Here is a 22,461-nt window from a genome sequence, read left to right as displayed (position 1 = left end):
CCTAATTCAAGCACAGCTATTTTCAAGGTGCATTGGATATATTTATAGATATATACTCAAAATTATTTGACGTCATCACTTTAAATCAGATGTCATTGTGTTGTAAACCGCCCAAAAAAAGAAAAAAGTTTCATGTTTCAAAATGTGCCACGTCTGTAGTAGATGTGCCATCCTAGACAACATGAAGCAGTTTCGAGCACTTTATTCAAAATCCAAGCATCTATCAAACCTTAAAAATACCACATTCAAATTCAAGCATTCAAGAATTTCCAGCACCCCTACGAGCCCTGAATATTCAAACACAAATAATGTAAAGTGGCACTGAAAAGATTGGAAAAGACACATTGTCAGTAGCTGAAGGCTGAGCTAAAGCAGACCAGTTTGCGGGACGTCTTAAAAGCCAATCCAAACCTGCTCCCAGAAACACATTTTTAAGCATTACGAGCAATACATGGTTTTGATATAATCTGTGTATATTACAGACTTTTCTAAGCAGGTTCACTCTGCTGTAAGCTTAGTTTTAAATATCACCAGTGTTTATTAGCCTCTTCATGACTTTGTTTGGTGCTCTGTTGTTAACTTGCTGATAAAAAGGCAACCGAAGGCAACAATACATAAATAATGTATTTATTACATTGTTAATCCTGTATATGATCAAACACAACAACATTTTAAGAAAAATACATTTTCTTTTTGGCATGATGGTTGCCAGTAACAAACAATAACCACATTTAAGATAGAAACTTAAACAACAGCAGCAACAGAAAAGAAATCAACCTTCATTTAGCTAGTAGTATTTTGTATCAGTTTCTTCTTGTATGTTAGCGCTTGTCCAGCTGAAAACCTTTTCTTTTAAAATAATACCAGCGTTACAAGGAAAGGAGTTCCTCAGCAGTGTGGTCAGAAGAAGCACAGGCCGCTGTGCTGCTGCTGATAGCTGATATACGACTGGATGAGAGAGTCGGGGATCCGGGGCTTCACAGCGTTCAGGGCACTTTCAAAGTGTCTGGCCTCGACGTGCTGAGCTTTGATGTCCTCTTGTAGGGCCAGGAGGGCAGCCTCTCTGCATACTGCTGTTATCTGGGACAGGAAACAGACACAGATATTCAGCTGTCAGGCAGAGCTGAACACCACCGCATCATGTGAGCGCAGGCTAATCGACCTCAGCGACAGAACGTTGAGAGGAGATGTGATACGGTGATGGAGAAGTACTTTATTTATCTCTCTCAGGGAAATGCTTTCAGAAGCATTGCAGCACAGAGGGACAAACACAAGCAGGACCCACACAAAGCAAACTGTAAATTATCTCTACATAACATATCTTTGCTAAACAGAGCCGAGAGACAGAAATCCCTTATGACCGTCCCTGCACTGCAAGAAAGTTAAAGATGCAAAGAAAACTGATTTAATAACAATTTTATGATACAGATGACATTAGGATGAGTCAATTCCTTTGACTCTGTGCAAAACCATGTACAGTTATTCTACTGTTGTTTCAGCTCTGTGTAATTATTCAACTCAACTGCAACCACACCTGTATACTGTAGCATTTATTCAAGCCCCATCAATATGTTTGGACTGGCTGATATTATCAGCTGATATTGGCTTATCACAGATATATTGGTATCGGTATATATGTCATCGGTTTTGTTACGATATGAAAACCTTTGTTTTCAGAGATTATAATACAGAAAAAGATGCTTAGGGTATATACAATTCCCAGTGAAGTTTAGTGTTTCAGTGCGCTGGTCTCATTTTGGATAATGAGGTTTATTGATAAACAGTTCAACCTCTGCAACTGATGTCGACACATGTTGTGACAAATGTTTTTCTAATTTTTCAGGGAATCGCAATGGACACCCCTCATTTGCATAAAGTAGCTTCGACCTCAGCTTTATATTTTCAAGTGCAACAAAAAGTTTATGTATGAGCATTATCTTAAAATCCCTTTGTGAATAAGTTTACAAGTTGGAAAGAGCTGACAGAGTCACAAGAAATGTTCTCTGACCCAGTTTGGAAAAGTGAGAGGAAATTTAGTTCAGGCCCTGGACACAAAAATATGTCTCGTTATCTCATTAGATGTGGTATATAGCCAAGGAAATACATCTTGTTGGGACATGAGTTAACTCAAACTAACAGTCTAATGAAAATAAAAATAACAGCTATGAACTTTTCCTTTCTAAAAAACTGGACATCGATATGCAACATATAGGTAGAAAAGCTGGTTCTGCTTGATTTAATTTAACTAATATTATTATTTTCAGAGTTCTTAAAAACTAGCCTAAAGTTAAACTGCACTGCTTCGGCCCTGATGCATCATGCAATCCGCAAGGCAACTAAAAACTAAAGTTATCAAATAAACGTAGTGAGGATAAAGTAAAATATTAGCTCCAAAATGTAGTGGTGTGGAAGTATAAAGTAGCAGAAAATGGAAGTACTCAAGTAGAACTTGTACTTAAGTACTTTCTGCTCTACCACGTCTGAAGTGTAAATACAGTACTCTTCCTGCAGCCTCTTTACTACAGTACTGATGCAATTATGTAACATCTGACATGGAGGAGTGCTGCGGTAATTTTACGGGTGACCTTTGGGAGAGATTCTGCACACGGCAAAGGAATGACTCACTTCCGAATTGGTGGCGATGGCTGATGAAGGCCAGGCACCTTTCCCAGCAGTGCCACCCTCCTCCCTTTCTAGAAACGCGGCTTTGTTCTGAGCCAGGGCGGCTTACACAACTCCCTCCAACAACAGGCTCGCAGGAAACTATTGGCCTGTACAACCACTGATAACGTCTGGTGGGAGGTTAGTGGGACAGGCAGTCATGTGATGCGGCAGAGCTGTGGAATACTGAACAGTGAAAGTATGCATGTAGAGCAGTGTGGGTGCACTGAAATTGTTCAGTGGATCGAAGCACCGCTGGTCACTGCCCCTCCCTCTACAGCTGCACTGACTTTACACTGGATGTGAGGGCCTGCTGTTTTGCACCATACCAATGAATAAATACCATTACACCAGATCATATCTGCATGCCAGTTAAAGGGTCACAGACTGAAAAACTGTGCATTTACATTAATGGGCAAGCCTGTGCTTGAGGCTGTAATTATTTACTTTTTAAAGACTTTTTAATCATGGCTAATAATTTTCCGGTTTTAGTTCTGAAAAAACAAAACAACCTCATATTACTGAAAAAATGCTTAAGGTCTGATTACAAAATGACAATTTGTTGAATAAACAAGACATATGGTATGACCTAGCTTTAGTTTTATTCTTTAAGCAGATAGAATGTAGGTCATCTGGCTAATAGCTGCAAGTTAGCTAAGCTAGCAAATGTATTACTGCTTTAGTATATTTCATCCTGCTTCCACCACCCAAGTCCACTACTTTCTGCTGTTTTCTACTTGTTTGCTGGCGAGCATACACTTGACTAACAGTTTGTTGTGACAATTAAAGAAAGTGGGTTGGAAGAGGTGCGAGATTTTAGGCCAAACAGTAGTTGTTAGCTAATGTAGCTAGCTCACAAATGTTAGCAAGCAAGCATTGCCAGGCTCTCTTCGTTTGCCTTTGCAGTCCAGTCAACAGAATACAATGTTGGCATTGTACAACTCTGAAAACTGTGGATACGTTAAATTTGTACATCTCATACGTATCATACAAACATGTCTACAGTGTGTTTCACGTCATAACAATTTGCAGCCACAAAATGGGTATTTTTAATGAGATGTTGGGATATTTTCCTGCAGTACCGTGGCAACAGAACCAGGTAAACCAAACTATGATGTTTCCTAACCCTAACCAAGTGGTTTTTGTGCCTAAACCAAACTACAGCATAAGGCCAGTGTTTGACAGCATAAATTCACAAATTGAAACTAAAGAAACAAAGTTGCAACATTTATTCTGGTGATTAGGTTGGTCTGTGTCTGATAATAATAATAACAATAAACTAGACTCTCTTTAATTAGGCAATCCTTTTTTGATTTTTGTAATGGACAAGTGGTGAGTAGGTTATTGCTATGCTAGTGTGCAGCACATTAAGAAGAAGAAAATGTAGTGTCCTCACTGAGATCAGCTGTAGGCGAGTAAAGAGGATAGAATAACAGATTTTACAGTCAAAAAGGATCACATTTTGCCAGTTTGCTTGGTTTTCTGTGCAGCTAGTTAGGCTACTAATGCTCAGTCAGCCTACTCTTTCAACTGAGGGCATTCATTAAAAACTGTTTTTCATGATTTTTTTATGCATCAAAGTATCTGGAGCTCGAAGTGAAAAGTTTTTTTTCCCAAACTCTGCATATCAAGCTTATCATTCAGTATTTGACAAAAAAAAAACTGCATTGATTTTGAGTAGCCCATCTATAAAAATGTAGTTGTTGAAACAAGTATCCTTCTAGGACTAATATTCTTTAACAGCATTAAACTGCACAAGATTTAAGTCCGGATTTTAAATCACCACATCTGAATGAAAATATCAACAGAGGGTGACATCATCTGAAACACATACAATACATAGACTTAGCAGAGGTTGTCAACTGATAAAGCACATGGCAGTCATGGCGTTTTTCAAGGCTGGAGGCTAAAATTAAGGGAGATAGCTGCTTGAATGTGCTCTGCTTGCATGCACAGCTCAGGACAGGTGCTTTGCAGATGTCAGGATGTGAGGCCTATTGCCCCCCCCTTCTGTTTCAAGCCAATGAGCAACATGATTTAGGCAGGGTAAACACACGGGGCCGGGTTAATTTTGTATAAGGGGTTCCCATCATTCAAGTCATTTAGGCCTGTCAGTAATAATGATGCAAAACAATGAGGCCATGTACCCCGGTTCCCTGTTTACAAACGGAGTGAGGGTGGGTGAGCAGAGGAAAAGGAGTTAGTGCGAGGGGTGAGAGCGAGAGGGATGCCACATGTTGAACAATGTGATTTAGTGTTGTTTCCAAGCAACATCCATAAACAGGAACAGACAAACTTCACAGCACAATCACACTGTAATTACTTATTTACGTTGAAACTCGACTTACAGGACATGTGAGCCTCCCTGTGCCTCAATGTCATGATTCAACAGTTAATAATTATTTGGTTGTTTACTTCTACAACACCCCTTCGGGTTTATTAAAAAGAAGGGAGGAAAAAAAATGTCCAGTGCTGCTCTTAAGTACGCACACGCACACACACACACACACACACACACACACACACGCGCGCGCGCGCGCGCACACACACACACACACACACACACACACACACACACACACACACACACACACACACACACACAGGCCCCCACATTCATGCTGGCTGGGTTTATGAGCTGGTCTGTGAAGGCGATCAACAAGCCAGTGTTTCCCGCTGTGTGTTTGCCCGTACAGGCCTTGAAAAAAGAAAAATAAAGCCACAAAGGCAAACAGGGCGAGCGAAAGAGCCAGTTTGTTTGTAAACGTGAAGGCATTCCTACAGCAGAGCCAAAAGTCCAGCGCCGACCCCCCCTCCAGCACCACCTTGATACCACCCCCCCAAAATAAAGGAAACCTACCACCCCCTAAAAGATGGGCCCCCCGCACTTCTGAGGGAAAAAGAGGAGGAAGGAGAAAACTGCAAAAGCACAGAAATGAGTTGTGTGTGTGTGTGTGTGTGTGTGTGTGTGTGTGTGTGTGTGTGTGTGTGTGGGTGGGGGGTGGGGGGGTCGGTGGCGAAGAGTGCTGACTTGTGGCAGGCCAAATAAATTATAGATCTCCCTCTCTTTTTTTTAATTTTATTGCGATGCAGACTTTACTTTTCATTCCCTTCATAAATTATGTCAGCAATCACTTAAATATATGGAGGGGGCTAAGCTGATGCATTGCAGTGGCTGCTCTCTGGTGATGTGGGCGTGCTCAGAGTTCCTGGACGTGGCACGCAGCCAGTCGTGAAGGCAAAGCAAACGAAAAGAAGAAGAAAAAAAAAAAGTAATCATCAAACGCCTCTCAGTTTGGAGACGGGCTAAAAGTTGCTGACTCAAGATGACCCTAAGAAAGTGGGCCTGATAGTGAGCCAAAGAGAGAGAGGTTTTGATGACGAAGCAAAAACTGTTTACAGTTACAATACAGAAAGCTCTTCCATCGCAACTGGTTCAGGTTGAACAGTAATGCCTGTGACTGACTCATAAAAATATTCACTGAATCATTCTCTTCATATTATTATTCAGCAGACATTTGCTTATGATACATTCAATTCTCTCAGACCCCTGGCTTTTTATACTAGAGATCTTCACAGATCCACTCTGTCCTATTCTATCAGAGACACCACCCGAGTCGGGGAAGGGCTCACACAATATTCAGACCAATGAGGCTGGTTAGAGTCTCGGGTCAGTGTGTTAATATGTCAGATGCATGAGTGAGTTCAGCTTTAATAACATGAACATGAAAGAAGACAAGACATGTATGTACGCATATTCATTATCATATTATAATATATATGAATGTTATTTATCCAGTATCCGATTCCGATTCTGATGTCTGCGCTTTTTAAAATGGTAGCACATCATGGTGCTACCACTGTTCTCACTGCTTGGTTCTACTGCGTTTTGGATTTGGGACAATGATTCTTGTATTCACATCGGGTCTGATGTTCAAACACAATGTCACGGCAGTTCGTCAAGGAGTCCAGAAAGATAATCTATAGGTTCAGTGTATGTTGGCACTAAATTGAAATGTTTTTTGTGACTCTCAGCATGACATTCTACATTTCTACCATGTTTCTTTCACTGAATGAAACATTATATTGCTACTACTACTACTACTACTACTTCAAATTGAGCTGGAGACGCAGGGAGATGGTCTGGGTGGGTGGTGGGCGTACAAAGGTCAGGACCGTCACACCAGAATCGAGGTTCGCATCACGTCTGTGGTTAGGTGGTTAACACTTTGTTTAAGGTTCGGAAAAGATATTTTTAATTCAAGAAACACTCACAGAATTTAATATATAGGATTCACTTTGGTTATGGAAAGGTAGACTTTTGATGACTCTGGTTTTGGTGTGTGTAAATAAACAACCCAGTTCATAAAAGAGTGACAAAATTGAATGTATAAGATTTGTGTACATGGAGGCAAATCTTCCATTTCACTGTCAAAATTTTATCACATTTTCTAGAAATGCTGTGATACTGGGTCGGATGTTCTGCTTTGGCCTTTGACATTGGAAACACCTCTTCCTTTACATTCAAATTGTCAACCGTAATCACGTTGCAGTTTTTTTTGTGCCTAAACCTGACCAAACTTTAACTATAGTAGAGTCTGGTCAGAATTTTTTCATTTTTGTAACAGTGGTTGTAAATTTGTCTTTGAAAGATAATGACAATGTATCCTATTGTTTAGTTTGTATTTGAAGGTCCTCAAGTCCCTTTACAAATAATTAAGCATGTCTGGTTGGAGTAGGTTTCCCATGAGTCTGTTTCGGATCTGAGGAAAAATGTTAGATCCATGAGTCAGTCCTTTACTGGTGGCTGGCAAGAAGCTCCACTGGGGCAGGAGATTGGTGTGTTGTGTGAGGAACCTCACAGTTATCAACTCGACTCATGTCAAGGCTATGTATTTATACGGCCCATTTAGTTGAAGACTGCCTGAAAGCTTTACAATTTGCGCAACATACAAGAGTACAGAGTAGACAGAAGTAGCAGTAGTACAAAAACAATATGGAGAATATCAATTTAATATAATATAAGGGACATAAACTATAATATTTATTTCATCACATCTTGTCCTAACCAGAAGTATAAAACTCCTTCCTCCACCACATCCACCACCAGCAGAAATGTCCGGAATCCTTGTGTCAGTCATTCCACCTTAATAAAATGTCAGCAGAGCCTCTTAAACCGCAGAGCTTTTAAATGGGTCGCTGGAAAAGTGATAGATACCCAATTGCAGCGCCCACCACATCCTTGTTTCCACATATTCCTCTAATGACAAGTTTCCCCTGGTGGTTCTCAAACCCCTCTGAAACCAAGCCTCACATGAATGTACAAACACACACACACACACGCACACACACACACACACACACATTATTAAAGACTAAAATCTATGCTAGGACATCTTTAAGTCTCGCTGAAAATTTGTAACCATTACTCTTCCGAATTGCTGTCAGTATCAGTGGTGAGAGGAGGGTCAGACTACCATAATGACATGTATTCTGGAGGCTGGCGGTCACATTTACCTCCGCTGTCTGTTGGTCATTTAATGCAGACTGGAAAAGTCATTTAGATCCTTTTGATCTTTAAGTGTAGCAAAGGTTCGCCTGTTTAAAAATAATGTTTGAAAATTCTGTTTTATGCGCGCTGAAATCAATTTCCAGTATCTCCTTCAGAGGGCAGACAAGTGCCGAGTGAAACAGTTTTGTGTACAAGAAGAAGAATGCAGTCTGGAGCAAATGGAGGGTTGGTCGAACTCTTGACAATCTGCTAAAACAGACAAGAATCAAAGCGCAAGAAAAGACAACAGGTTCAACGTTGATGTGGAAATAATCTTATCGTAAGTACAGTCTAGACTTGACACTTGTCAGTGATTTTCCTTCTGGTTATGTAGGGGTATTACAGTTTGGGATGCATGAGTGTCCGAGCTTGTGGTGGTTTTTCCATGAGCTTTATGATCCATGTGTAGCGGCAAAACACTCTCAAGCTGCGTGTTTGGCTTTGCTGGTCAACGCACTATTTCTTCCACGTAATAATACCGGTTGCCTGGCTTCAATCTCCTCTACCATTGCTGTGATCTCGACTTCTATTAGTTTGATTTTCTCTGCTGATCTTTCACTATTCCTGACTGAATGCTCACTTGTGCTGCATTAATCACAAGGCAGGTGACGTCAATTTAAGCTGATTTGAGATTTAAAGATTACACGTTGTAAGTTGCAAAAGGATTTCTTACCTGCTTCAGCAAGGTTTTTTATGCTCAGCATCTTTTACTAATCAAACGTAAGCACACCACTGGAAATAGTCTCAAGACTAAGCTCATGTATAATTTTGGTTTCGTTTGAGTTTTTTCTTACTTTACTCTTGTACTTGTTATTTTATTAGGCGTTGGTTTTTGCATTTACTCCTTAAACGCTTTATATTTTGTATATTTCTTTTTCCATTTTTTAAAGAGTTCATAAAATTAAGTTGTTAAAAATGTCCTATTCCTCATTTTTAAAGCATTAGTAAATGATGTATTAACATTAGTAAAGCCATTAGTTACAACTTGTAAGTAGGTATTCATTAGAATAGATGGTACCATATTTTGTATCAGTGTCTGATTCAAAATGTCGGATAACGGTCAGAGAAGCCATATTAATGTGGCTATGATGTTAAGAAGGGCACGTGCAGGGCACATTTTGCTCAGGGCAGCAGGCCCTCGCTCGCCTCCCATGCGCCCAGCCATTAGGGTGCCACAACACGAAACCCTGGATACAACAGCGGCCTTTATGCTCTATTGGTCACTGCACTGCACTTCCCTCTGTAGCCACAACTACACCCTATATCATGCTGCTTGAATGCACACAGGCGATAGCACTTTGGACGTATAAACTGTATGTAGAGTGATATACTACAGCACGTCCAGCACTGTATGTGAGGTCCTGTTGTCCTTGTAAGATAAGGCAACACAAAACTTTTAACGACTCCGGAGAGGAAATTAGGTCGCTGTAGCAGCAAATGGTAACAAGATACAGCGGAGAATAACAGAATATAAATAAGAACATAGCAAAGCGGGGGTTACATAAACACACCCGACACTTTTTAGCACTAGAACATGGCGAGCAGAAATATATGAGTGGAATAAAAAGTCAGGAGTATCAACATTTAGATGGGAGTGCAAAAAAGTGATACATGATCAGCATGAAAAATGAGCTGGAGTTCATAATCAGAGGCTTCAAAAGGACATGTCTTAGTGTATACAGGTGCATTATAAATGGAAATATATGTGTACCATGTGTCAGAATTACTTAAGAGAAATAAAAAATAAACAAAAACTCCAACTCAACTGTATGCCACAAACACACTGTACACCTACACAAAAAATTCACACTGATCCATAAACCCAGAGGATCACAATGACGCTTCAAAAATCTTTACTTGCATCCTACACGTTCACACCAAAAGAACTATGTGAATCTGTTTTCCTTTCCCGCAGAATTTCCCCAGAGGAGGTGAGAAGTGGCGCGTGCCATGAGACAACCTGTTCAGTGCGACAAAAATAAACCCTTCTGGAGAGGTGGAGGGGGTGAAAGAAAAAAAAAAAGCTTGTGACTGCTGGCAGCGCATACCAACGTTCTCAGGTCAAATCTGTCTGGTGTACTTTTCGCTTCCTACTTCGACAAAGGCGCTCAGTGAGTGTATCAGACGGCCTTAATGAAGGGCTTGTTAGCCGGGCTACCGGCAGCAGATCCACTAGACCCAGAGTGTGTGTTTACTATCAATCCGCCCTTGTGTCTACAGCAGGCTACATCCAGTGCTCCCCCTCCTCCCTGCTGCCTCACCCCCCTCCCCTCACACACAAACGGCCACATTTACAGGAGCGAGCCCCCGAACCCCCCCTCCACCACTCCCACAAAACCTCTCCTCCATCACTCCACAAGTCCTGCACACATACGCTACAGTGCACACACACTCTCAGCACACTGCACTTGCTCACATACAGTTCATAATGCTCTGAACATGCATTTGCGCACGTGTGTACACGCTCATACCTAACAGCCTGCACTTGCAGGACCACACAGATAAGGTTTATGTGCACTTACACATACTGTGCACCTACAAACATGCTACACAGGAATGTGTAAGCACACATTCATGCACGGGTACAAGATGCATTTACTTATACACACACATCAGTTCCGTAATAAGTACACGCCTTCATGCAAACATGTACAATCTTTCATGAGGAAGTCTTGAACAGCAAACACATGAATTGTTGCTTGATGAACAGTTAAACACTCAGCCAGAAGCTGAAAACGCTTATTCTTTTATTACCTTCACCAAGGAGGTTATGTTTTCACATGTGTCCGATTGTTTGTTGGTTGGTTGGTTTGTCAGCAGGATTACACAAAAGCTACAACAAATTTCCTCAAAACTTGAATAGAGGATGGTTGTTGGACAAAAATAGATCCCATTAACTTTTGGTGTAGATCGAGATAAAGGGAAGGTTTTTTTTTTCACTTGCTTTAACTTTGTGAGATGATTTTGACAGTCAGTCCAGAGGTTAATAAAATGCAAAAAGAAAGCATTATTTGTTATCTATTATTGCTGAAAACTGAATGATAAGACAGGTGCAGGAACAAAATCTTGTCACCATGCAGGCAAGACTTCAAAGCTGAGCGCCAACATCAGAAAATCACAATTTCCCAGCGTGATGTTTTCAAAAACACATCCTAGCTTTTCCTGTCTGACCAACGATCTCCATTGTACTTTCACAGCTGGAACTAGTATGTGTGTTGCATTTTAGAGCCTGACCAATAAATCAGTTGGCCGATATCATCTCCGGTATCTGCATGTTGTCTGCTATGCACCGATATGAAACCTTTTCTTTTAGAGATTATAATGCAGAAAAAGAAGCTTGGGGTCATCTATAATTATAACATTCCTAGTGAAATTTACTATTACAGTGCACTGGTGTCATCTTAGACAATATGCTCAATGTTAGACTGTAAAATATCCTGCCATTGTCACACGTTTGATAACCACTTTTATGGGATATATCTATATCTGAATTTTTTACCCCCAATTGGTTGGGCATCAACCCCAAAAAATCAAGTTTTAGTCTCTGTCGCCTTTTTGCTTAAAAACTGACTGATATTCTGTTATTAAAATATGCACTGTTGGCAGAAAAACATATTGATCATGTAATCGTTTAAGCTCTGCTGTGCAGGAAAAAGTAAAAATGATAAACAGCACTCTGCTGATCTTGATGCCATGGAAAATGATGACATCCATTGTGGTAATCAAATGCTAAACCCAAAGTAAAGAAAAGTTACAAAAACAACACTGTAGACTCCAGAACATCAGACCAGAAAACACACAATCCAACATGCATAACTTGTTGGGGAGCTGACATCTAAAGCCAGAGATGATATTGGCTCTAAGAGGTGCTCTTACGTAAATAACTAAATATTAACTCCTACCACTAAAATTGCTCCAACCACACCACAGTATCACCACCATCACCCTAGCCACCCTCACAGGAAAAAAACTGAAAGAAGCCACGCTGCATCCAATTTTCAGAGAGGAAATTCAATAATACATAAATCAAAGAACGTCGGGGGTGCAGAGCCCAATCTCTCGACCAGAAATACAATGTTTCATCCTCCAAAAGGCAAAGAGGAAGTGTCTGCAGTGACATGAGAAACAAGGCCTGACCACAGCTCCATGTGAAACCTATTTGAGATTACAAGGCGAGAGAGAGAGAGAGGGACAGAGAGAGGAAGAGAGGGAGGTGAGGTTAAGCATGGAGGGGATAGAGTCACGTGGGGAGAGAGGGGGAGAACGGAAACATGGCACATGATCATAAATAGCAGAGTGGAGTGTGAGTGTGTGTGTGTGTGTGTGTGTTTGTGTGTGTGTGTGTGTGTGTGTGAGCTGTGGATGAATGTGCACATGCTTGTGCTCTCAGCAGAGGAATTTAGATTCGATAGAAAACTCTGATGATGAAAGTGTGTTGGTGTGGGCTTTTTCCTCGGCCTATGTTACAGCTGAGACAATAGAGACGGAGGGAAGATATTACGCACGAGTACCGCAGCAGACAGGAACCTTGGCATGCGAGAGCAGAAACGTGTTGGCCCAAGAAAATCATCTACAACTTCAATATTACTGTACTGTACTATAATGTTAAGTTCACATGTTTGTTTACATATATAGTCTCATAACTAAATTATATCTGTCTGAAATGTTGAGCATATAACAAGAGCTTTTTCTAGATTCTTTAACCAAGATTACTTCAAAGTTATTGAATGAAATTTACAAAATATGTTCAGAGGTAGGAGGTAAAGAAGTGTAAAATACTTTATTGTTCTGGTATCTGTTCTTTACTTTATTAATTTTTCTGACAACTTTTTACTTTAACAAATATCTGAACTTTCTCCTCCTTACATTTTCAAAACAGGCTCGTTAGTTTAGTCTTAATGCATTTGTGGGGAAGTATTGCTTATTTTTATTTTGCATCATTGCTCGCTGCCTTCCCAACATCACAAGACTGATTTCAACCCATCATTGCATATCATGCACAGAAGTACCGAGACAAAACGACATTAAAGCCGTGACAAGACAGAAACTGACACAGAGGGAGACTGGAATGGGGAGAAAATGTGTGTAGTGACAAAGGCAGCGACGTGGATGACTTGAGCTTCAGTTAGCTTTGCATAGAAATGGCGGGTAGAAATGTCCTTCAAGTAGAAACTTTTTACTTTTATACTTTTTACATTTCGGAGCCTGTGCTTTCTTACTTTTAGTGAAAGTAAGAAGAAGTTGAATCAGTACATCTACTTTTACCAGAGTCTTTTTTACACAGGTATCTGCACTTGTACTAGAGTGTGTGTGTACTTTTTCCACTTCTTGTTATTTGGCTCCACTCTTAGAGGCTAAAGTGAAACAATAACTCATCCGCTATAAATATATATTAAGATATCTGCCTTCAGGAAATGCTTTCTGAATGACTAGAAATCTAACTGTGACCTGTGTCTGTGTGAGACAGTGAAGGTTTGATGTTTTCTGGCCACACAGAAAATATTTGTCATGAAACTGGAGGATGCTCCCCGGCTGCATGACTCACTGATAATAAAGTTATTTCCAGATGGAACCCTCCTACAAAAGCTACCAAATAACTTCCATGTCAGGCAGTTGAATAGAACATTATTGTCTCAGGCCCCTACGCACCTTATGTTTTGGAAAGACCCGTGTGGGATAGCACCTGTGTTGGGGCTACACAGTGTGTTAAGGTTGTCAGTGTAGGGTGTGTGTGTGTGTGTGTGTGTGTGTGTGTGTGTGTTGGGGGGGTATAACTGGCCCTGCCTTTAAGGGCATATTTGTCCTCGCCCCTTAATCAGACGAATGAAAGCTCCACATTCACCCTGGACTTGGGAAGGCAGGGATGACATATTTACCAAACACACCCACACTGAAGTGACCTGGAGACTCAGCTCTGTGTGCGTGCGTGTGTGTGTGTGCATATGTGATGTGTGTGCATGTGGTAATGTCAAGGCAGGTAAAACTCCACCTGTGTGATGTGTGTACATTTTCTTTTTCCTGTAAGCTCCATCTTTCACGATACAGAGTACCTGTATACACGCGGTGAATGTTCACATGCATTAGTAATTCGAGAAAGCTACAAACAACAAGAAAGGACACAACACAGGTGAACTTCTCTCTCTAGAATTTTGGGTTGCCAGATTCAACATGTATTGCAGAAACTACTATTACTGCCAAATGTACATAACTTTCTTAAAAAAGTGTTACAATAATTTAGATTTGCCTTTTTTTTATTTGATGATTCTTCTTCTTTGTCAAAGCCTAGTGCCTACATAACCCACAATCCAACTAGGCTGCTGACAGTTTGGTTAGCAATAACTATCCTTGTAAGGGTTAATGTACATTAGCCTTGAGCTGCTAGCCTCATGCAAGCCCCAGGAAGTGCAGCAGAACTTGAAACCGACTGTCGTCGTGGCCAAACTGAAATAACGTCACGTGACGCACTGGGTGCATAAGCCTATATTACTAAAGAAGCGGCTGTAAAATGGTCGTCAAAACCCTGTGAAATGACTTGTTTTACTTTCAGAATTTGAGCCATTCGGTCCAATAACGTTTGGAAAGTCCTGAAAAGCTGCACAATTACATGATTTTATTCCCATTTAGGTTAGCAGAGGGCTAAACTGGAAGATAGCCAGCACAGTCCACGGAAGTCGCTCGTGCGCACGCTTTATGTAGTCTTCACTCCCCCAACCAATGCTGACTCAATTGAAATCACTTGAGGCAAATTCATCAAACTTCCCATAGCTTCCTCTGGAGCCACAAAAGGCAATATATGCAACTTTTTCCCCCACATTTGCAGCAGCACGGCCCAACACTTGTGAATTCAGTAGATTTCCCCTTTAAAGCCAGACTACATACTATTTGCTGAACAGCGGCCACTGTGGTTATGTTACAATGAATATGTGAGTCAGCTGCTTTGAAGACATCATTGAGTTTATCTGTTCTATGCTAAAACACAAGTACAGAATAGAGATAAAGCAGTTTTTATGTGTCTGCTAACATCAGCTAGCATTGGCTGCTATTAGCTAACATTAGCCACCATAAGCTACTTGTCATACTAAGTAAGTGTTTAGCAACAAAAACCCCTCTGTGTATTGAATGAGAAAATATGCTCTATGTTTTATTTGCTTTGAATCTACATTCTTAAACTTAGAAATATGGTATCACAAGTTCATTCAAACGTTACATAAACTCACGTTAAATGCAAATCATTATTTACTACATGACCTTTTGGATCACACTCATCAATTGGAAAAAAAAGGTTTTTAGACATTTAAGAGAGCTAAATTGTTTATTAGAGTTATATATCACAATTGACGTAAACATCCTTTTATATAATTGAACCTGAGTTAATGGTGTGTCCTCGATACTGTGCATTTCCCTCTTGGCTGTCATTCTCAAGTTATATTAGCTCCTTTCAGGTTGTTCTACCTTCCTCTCCCTCTCCGTCCACATTCTGGCATCCACCTCCTACCTTTTCCTCCCACTTCCTCTGCTTTCCTCCGTTTCTACTCTTCCTTTCTCTCTCCATTTGTTTCTTTTTTGGCTTTTGCTACCCACATTCTGTCTCCCTTCCCGGCCAATGGAAACAGTACGACTTGTATGCTCGAGGGCTCATATTTCCCAGGAAAAATTCAATTTGTGCTCGCCACGTACTTGCACATAAACCACAGTGAAGGCTTTATATATAAAAACGTAAAATTAGGGCCGATTGGAGCCATTTCCCTCTCAGCGATCGTTGGCCTTTTGCAAGCCACAAGCAGCTCGCTCGCTGGCTGAAGCGTTGAGGGAATTGTTTTCTTTTTTAACCTTTATTTAACCTGCAGTGTCGACTAAGAACAACATATTCACCATGATGAGAGGCTTGTTCGAAAGGAAGTGAGGCGAGCTGTTTCACAGTCACAGAGTTACAGAGGTGTGAAAGGCTTTTTCCTCGCAGCCTTTGTTGAACTATTGACTGTGTTTTCCATGTCGACTATGTTTTTCTGAGTGGCAGCGTGACCGCTTCTGTGGTCTCACACACACACACACACACACACACACACACTAGACTAAGACTAGAGGTTAAACCATATTTTGGAAAATCTCAGCCAAATTCAGACCTCATTAGACACGCATTCCACCAAAGCCGACATGTTGATTTGATGATGATTACAGATCTTTATATTTCTCGGAGAGTTCCTGGTTTGATGGCGTATATCAGCTTTACACGTTGTGTAATATCGCTGTTATCCAAACAGTAACACGTTTTGTTGATGCATTTTTGCGCGCCTGTGTCCTTGGTGATAAAAATCTTTGCAACAACAAATACCGGGTCATAAATCAGACAGACGACACACACACACAGCCAGAGGAGGAACAGCCACAACCACAACAGGTGTTAAGAGGAAACCATTTGTCTTCCTGTGAGGGTGGTTGTGTGCGTGTCGTTGTGGTGTCGGTGTGTGTTTGTCATCATACAAGGCCTTATTTGTGATCAAACTCTTTTATGGCTTTGAATTGTTGCAAACAAGCTTTGGAAATTCAGTCTCAGGCTCCTATTTTTAGAATGTTGGGTTTAACAAAAACACAAATCATCACTCTTAAACTACTTTTATGTCCTTTAACTGATGCAAAAATGCACCAGACTTCATCAAGTTGATGTTAACATACTGACTCTGTTGCTCAGAAGTGTTCAGTAATCTAAGAAAAGGGAATATTAAGAATCTCAGGTGGCGCATTGACGTCAAAGCAGACTGCTGATCCGCCTGATTTGTACGTCCTGCATCGGAACAGACTTGCTCCTGCCAGTGTGAAAAAAAAAAAAAAAAACGGAGTTAAGAAAACAATTGCGCCAGTGAGTTTGATTGGCTGTCAGCCAAGCGTCTCAGACACCTGGGCTCGGACCAAACAGCTCTCTCCCTGTTGGAGGGAAAAGACCCACCGCTATGGAGGTCGCGCTCGGTCAAAGGCATCTGTGACTGAACACAAAGATATTCTGATACAGCTGAAAGCTGCTGCTGGAGGTTTTATTAAAATGCCTCAACAACTGAGCCCCGGTTCAAGGGAGATGGAAGTTACAACACAGTGAGATCTCGAGGGAGAGCGGGCAGCAAGGCTGGCACTGCCTGTCAGCTGTCATCACCTCTACGTGTCCTGCATCCAAAAAAGCAACTTCCAGTTCTGTTCTTACTGTGTTCGTGAACGGAAATCCTGATTTTCTTTTTTTTTTGTCAACAACTTGTCAACATGTGCTAAGTGCTCATTGCTGTGGTGTTTTTGCACTTCACCTCCCGGAGGTCAACTGCCAATCACACAGCACAGGGAGGTCTGTGACACTCTGCAAATTAAGTTTGAGTTTCTGTAAGTTGTGCACTCAGTGACTGTCATTACTTGTTTCCTGTTTATTTCAAACAAACCATATGGAGGAAAACACATAATTCCTGTGCATCTGAGGATTTTTTCCAGACAAAGAAAACCTTTTCTTTTTCTTACAAACAGGTCCTTCAAAACAGCAAACAGAGGAACTTTTCTGAACTGTGTAGATGTTCAAACATTAAAATTTGAATGAACATTTTCGATAATTATGAGGCAAAAGAAATGTTTATTATAAGTGATGGATGTGTACTGTGAGGATGTATCCTGAGAGAGAACACCATTATATGTATCCATATTTGTACTCAAAATGGGTGGGGCTTAAATGAGAAGTGGGTGGGACTAACTGGAAGTTGTAAATTTAAGTCTAAAAATGATATGGGTTGGTCAGACATTGCTATATTAAATATTTATTCAAAAACAAATACAAAACAGCCTCAGAATTGAACTCAGGTCAATGTTTTTGATCACAAGAGTAAGAGAACTATTTAAAGTTTTTTTTAGAAACTTTTAAAAAGTTGTAGTGCAAAAAGACTTTAGGTAGTTGCAGGGATGAGAGCAGTGCAAAGATAATGGTAAAGTGAGCAGAAGAAGAAGACCAAAGTAACATACGTGGTCCATGCCATCGCCTCCATTGCTCTGGTACAGGAAGATGACCTCCCACTCTTGTTCCTGCCTACAACACTGTAATTGTCTCTCTGATCGCAGAGACAGCCGTCAATGCTGCAACAACACCAGATGTATTCGAAACATTTGTGAGCCTACAGGAAGCTCATTTAATCAATACAACACATGGACTTGGAAAATAAACTTTTTTGGTTTTTTTCTGGGTTTATGGTTTGGTTTGTTGATCAAAAATAAAAATCAGGCATGAGATGAAAGTCAACATGTACATGTGCTCACTGAAAACTTCATAAAATAAAAGAGTTGTTAATGACATTAGTATCTGTGTGGTCAAGTCTTTGCCCATTGTTTTACAGAAATTACATTTTTCATCCCTATAGTACGAATCCTCATTTCAGAATGATATCTCGTTATACTGAAATTTAAAAAAGTGCTGTTTCGAAACCTGAGAGGGCTTCAGCTTTTCAGCAAGTCTACAAACAAGGCCTGGAACTGACTCAGTGCATGTGACAGGCTGCAATAAATCCTCCAGGTCTTTTCCTGTCAGGGCTTGATCATAAATACAAAAAAAAGGAGAGAAGTGGAGTAGCATCACACCTTCCTTCGGGAGCAAGTTAAGCCCTTCTTCTGCGAGACAACACTACGATTACAGTATCAAATGTTGCTTCTGTTTTAGGAAAATGATGGCAGAGGTGAAGACGGAGAGCCGGCAGCAATTTTCTGGGCTGAGCATGATTAAAAGTGTGTGTTTGTGTGTGTGTGTGTTGTCAGTTGGAAGGTTTAGCAGGAAGGTGAGGGTTGGGAAACCAGATGTCACTCCAGGCAGGTAGGAAGACAGGTGATTTTAACAAGCTTCTAGCTCCGAGCTGACAACAACTGCGTCCTCCTGCATGACCCTCCCACCTCCTACTCCTCTCGACCCTGCCTCCCCCTCCTCTCAGACAAGTCTGAAATCCCAGGAATGTAATTAAAGTCAAAGCTGCCAAGACTAAGGACAGAAACATGCTCAGTGCCCCTGTTCGTCCATCACCTATACAATAACGTGCGCGACAGGGAAAGTCGAGCTTCAGGAGGAGCTTTTTCTTCGTTACATGTCAGTGAAAACAGATAAGACAGTGGTTGTATCAGTCAACTTCCAGGTGTGTGAGAGCATGTAGCACAAACCACCTGTTCAAAGTTCGACACCTCTCGGAAATATAACAATAAAAAGTTTATAAAGATGGTATTTGTCGCAGGGCTACTGTATTGGATGCATCACAATTTCAAGGTGGTCAAGTTACATGTTATATAAGATGGTTCCATCTTCTGCACACTTTTACACATTAAAGTGTGTTTGCAGGTGTTGGGGAGTAGTACTGCATATGCAAAAAAGTAGTATAAAGCCTTTTGTAGCTCCAGAGGAAGCTGCATGTAATCTGATGCTGATAATTTGATAATGGTGTCACTCAGTGGCTAAATTGCATTCTGGGTAATGTCGGCACCAGGATTTTGAAAAGGAAGAAGAATGTGTGGAATAAAAAAAGGCAATACCTCTGGTTCTTTTCATTTATTTGGATCTCCATTAGCTTTGGCAAAACCATTGCTATTCTTCCTGGAGTCCATACCCAGCACAATAATCTTTTCACTGCTGTGTTATTGGAGTGCAATGTTAGACCAGTGGACTGCTTTTCAAAACACGGTGCCTACATTACCCAGAATGCAATTTAGCCCCCGAGTGACATCACTGGAGGCAATTCATCAGATTACATTTATCTTCCTCTGGGGCCACAAAAAGCTTAATACTACTTTTTTCACATATGCTGTAGTGCTCCCCGAGACCTGTAATCACACTTTAATGTGTAAAATTGGTAGAGTTTCCCTTTAATATATACTCTGTAGCACAGTGCCACATAGATCTCTGTTTACTGGTAAGAAATCACACTCAGATTCAGATTAATGAGAAAAACATTCACTGGAAAATAAACATTGTTTAATTATAAGCAGTTTTGCTTTATTCCTAGTGTTTTGTCTTAAAGCTGTTACATTTTAAAGGAACAGAGATGCATGGCCTCCATCAAAAACACGTCACATTAACAGATTATTTCAATTTTAAGAAGCATTTACAGGTTCCCTTGCTCATTGCAGACCCACATGCTGCCGTGCATCAACAATGAGAGACATGCAGTAGCCTTACGGCGGGCATTAAAACAGAAACTTTGCATAATAAACACCAGAAAGAAAAATAGACTTCAGTGTGTTATCATAGGCAGAGTGCAACCAAAAGGCATTTGGCTTCAATCTCAGCAATGTGTTGAAATTCTTATTCTGTTTTGTTCACTGCGCCAGCATCACCTGCAACTTGTCAACACTGTCATGTGACTAGTTGTAGGCCTCAAGGCAATGACGCTGCTACACAGGAAAACAGGCCATGTAGCAACAAATACTCAGGCAATACAGCAAAAGAAAATGTAATAGTATAGTATATTGCTGAAGTGGGTTTTATATATGATCAATTGAGTGTGCTGAACCTGAACTAAGCCGATTGTAATTAAGGAAGTGAGTCTGCAACAGAGAAGACCCCCACCAGACCTCTGGTAAAGCTCCATGATGACACCAACACCAACAACTGCAAAGCCTCCATACGACCAGTCGACAGATAGAGAGCGCTGAGGACGCAACGCAAGCTAGTGTGAACAAGACCGGGAGAGATGGAAGACGGTGTGTATGATATGGAAATTGAAACTGGACTCTCATCAGTGGCCTCCATCGTCAATAAGCATCTTGCTGTTGATTTATGAGCTCCCCCTCTCCCAACCTTCACCCAGCTCGCTCCCTGGCACCGTGGGGCTCTTGACGCACGGCTGACCGATGCTCGTCGGCTGCGGCTCACCCAGCTGCCTACTGCATTACCAGTTAGCGTGCCAAGTCAAATATAATGGCTCAGCGCTGTCACAGAGAGACGGAGAGGTCCAGCTACTCTCAATGTCCCCACCAAGGCAGTACCACTCATTCCTCCAAGTTATATAAGATTTAACTGTGCCAGAGAGTGTGGTACAGCAGCCTGTCACGATACTGACTGAGAAAATGCAAAATCATACACAGAAATATGTTTTTGCCTAACACTGCATGTCTGAAAACAACAACTACAAAGCATCTGCTGCCATTAGGTTGTTTTATTTAAGTAACAGAGTTCGAGATGATTGTTTGGTGTCATAATTTGAATAAAAAGCATCAATTCTGCTGTAAAGTTTTATTTGTCACTTCAGACAGTGCAAGTCTGGGGAACATTAAGAGATGCTGTTTGTTATGATTTAAGTCACTTGTTCTCATCTATATTTGATACTTTTGGATAACTGAATATATTTTATACTAATGTTTTCAGGGCTCAGAAATCCACTTACTCAAAGGCAATTTTCTACTTACCCCTATTAAACATTTTTATTAGGGGTTTTCAACTAACAACAAAGACTGCAGTTAATTGTCATGTTTAATGGTATCAGCTTTATTCTACAACTTGCTGAAAATTGTGTAATACATAGATGGAGTTTCACCCACATCCTCTAACGCTGCCAAACTAAACTCCTGTTTCCAGGATAGATGAAATGTTCACTTGCGCTTCAGCTCATAAATGTCTATAACCCCTGCCATTTTCTAGTGAGTTCCTCATCTGTTCTACCTCCATGCAACTCTCAGTAGAAGAAAAGACATACTTTTATAATCATCAGCTCTGGGAAAAACTATGTATTTAATTCTTTCTCTACCACTTCCTTAATCTGGCAAGTGAGTTGCTCGATTTACTCGCCCGACGTGGCAATTTGCTTGCCATGGCAGTCGGGCAATCCTTACTGTTTAGAATGTCAGACTAAATAGTCAATAATAAAAGAAAATGGGTTTTGAAAACACTGTTTTGCAGTGCAAACATGCTGCAGGTGAACTTTATAATACTATCTTTGATTCAGAGGAACTCACATAATCAGCAGCTAATTTGTCTGATGTCTTTTCCCTCTCTATTACCAGAGACATCTTCTGAGTGGATAACATTGGAAGAGGATCTGGTTTACTGTAAACTGCAGTGATCTGTGTCTTCCTGCAGCAGGAAACACAAACACTCTTGGATTTGTGGGGGGATAACATCCAGATGAAAAAGCAACGACGAGCCTTTCTACTCAAAAACTGTTTAATGCTTAAATATAGTATCTATTAAAGTGACATGGTGTGAATGCAAGCGCCTTGATGTTAAAACTTACAACCTCCTGCCTGAAGAGCGAGTC

At 40.8% G+C, this 22,461-nt stretch overlaps 1 protein-coding gene across 1 annotated transcript in view; it reads right to left on the bottom strand.

Moving 5' to 3' along the window:
* Positions 1 to 613: 613 nt before the first annotated feature.
* afg2a (AFG2 AAA ATPase homolog A) overlaps positions 614 to 22,461 on the bottom strand; it is a 146,677-nt gene continuing 124,829 nt past the window's right edge. Inside the window, exon 17 of the mRNA XM_084352217.1 lies at positions 614 to 1,080. Within this exon, the coding sequence (XP_084208343.1) occupies positions 901 to 1,080 (180 nt within the window). The 3' untranslated portion in view covers positions 614 to 900. The remainder of the gene's footprint in view (positions 1,081 to 22,461) is intronic.

This window comes from Pagrus pagrus (genome assembly GCF_965226575.1).
Source record: "Pagrus pagrus genome assembly, chromosome: 5".
Taxonomy (NCBI): domain Eukaryota; kingdom Metazoa; phylum Chordata; class Actinopteri; order Spariformes; family Sparidae; genus Pagrus; species Pagrus pagrus.
Note: the sequence above shows the minus strand (reverse complement) of the source record. Positions and strands in the feature narration are given on the sequence as shown.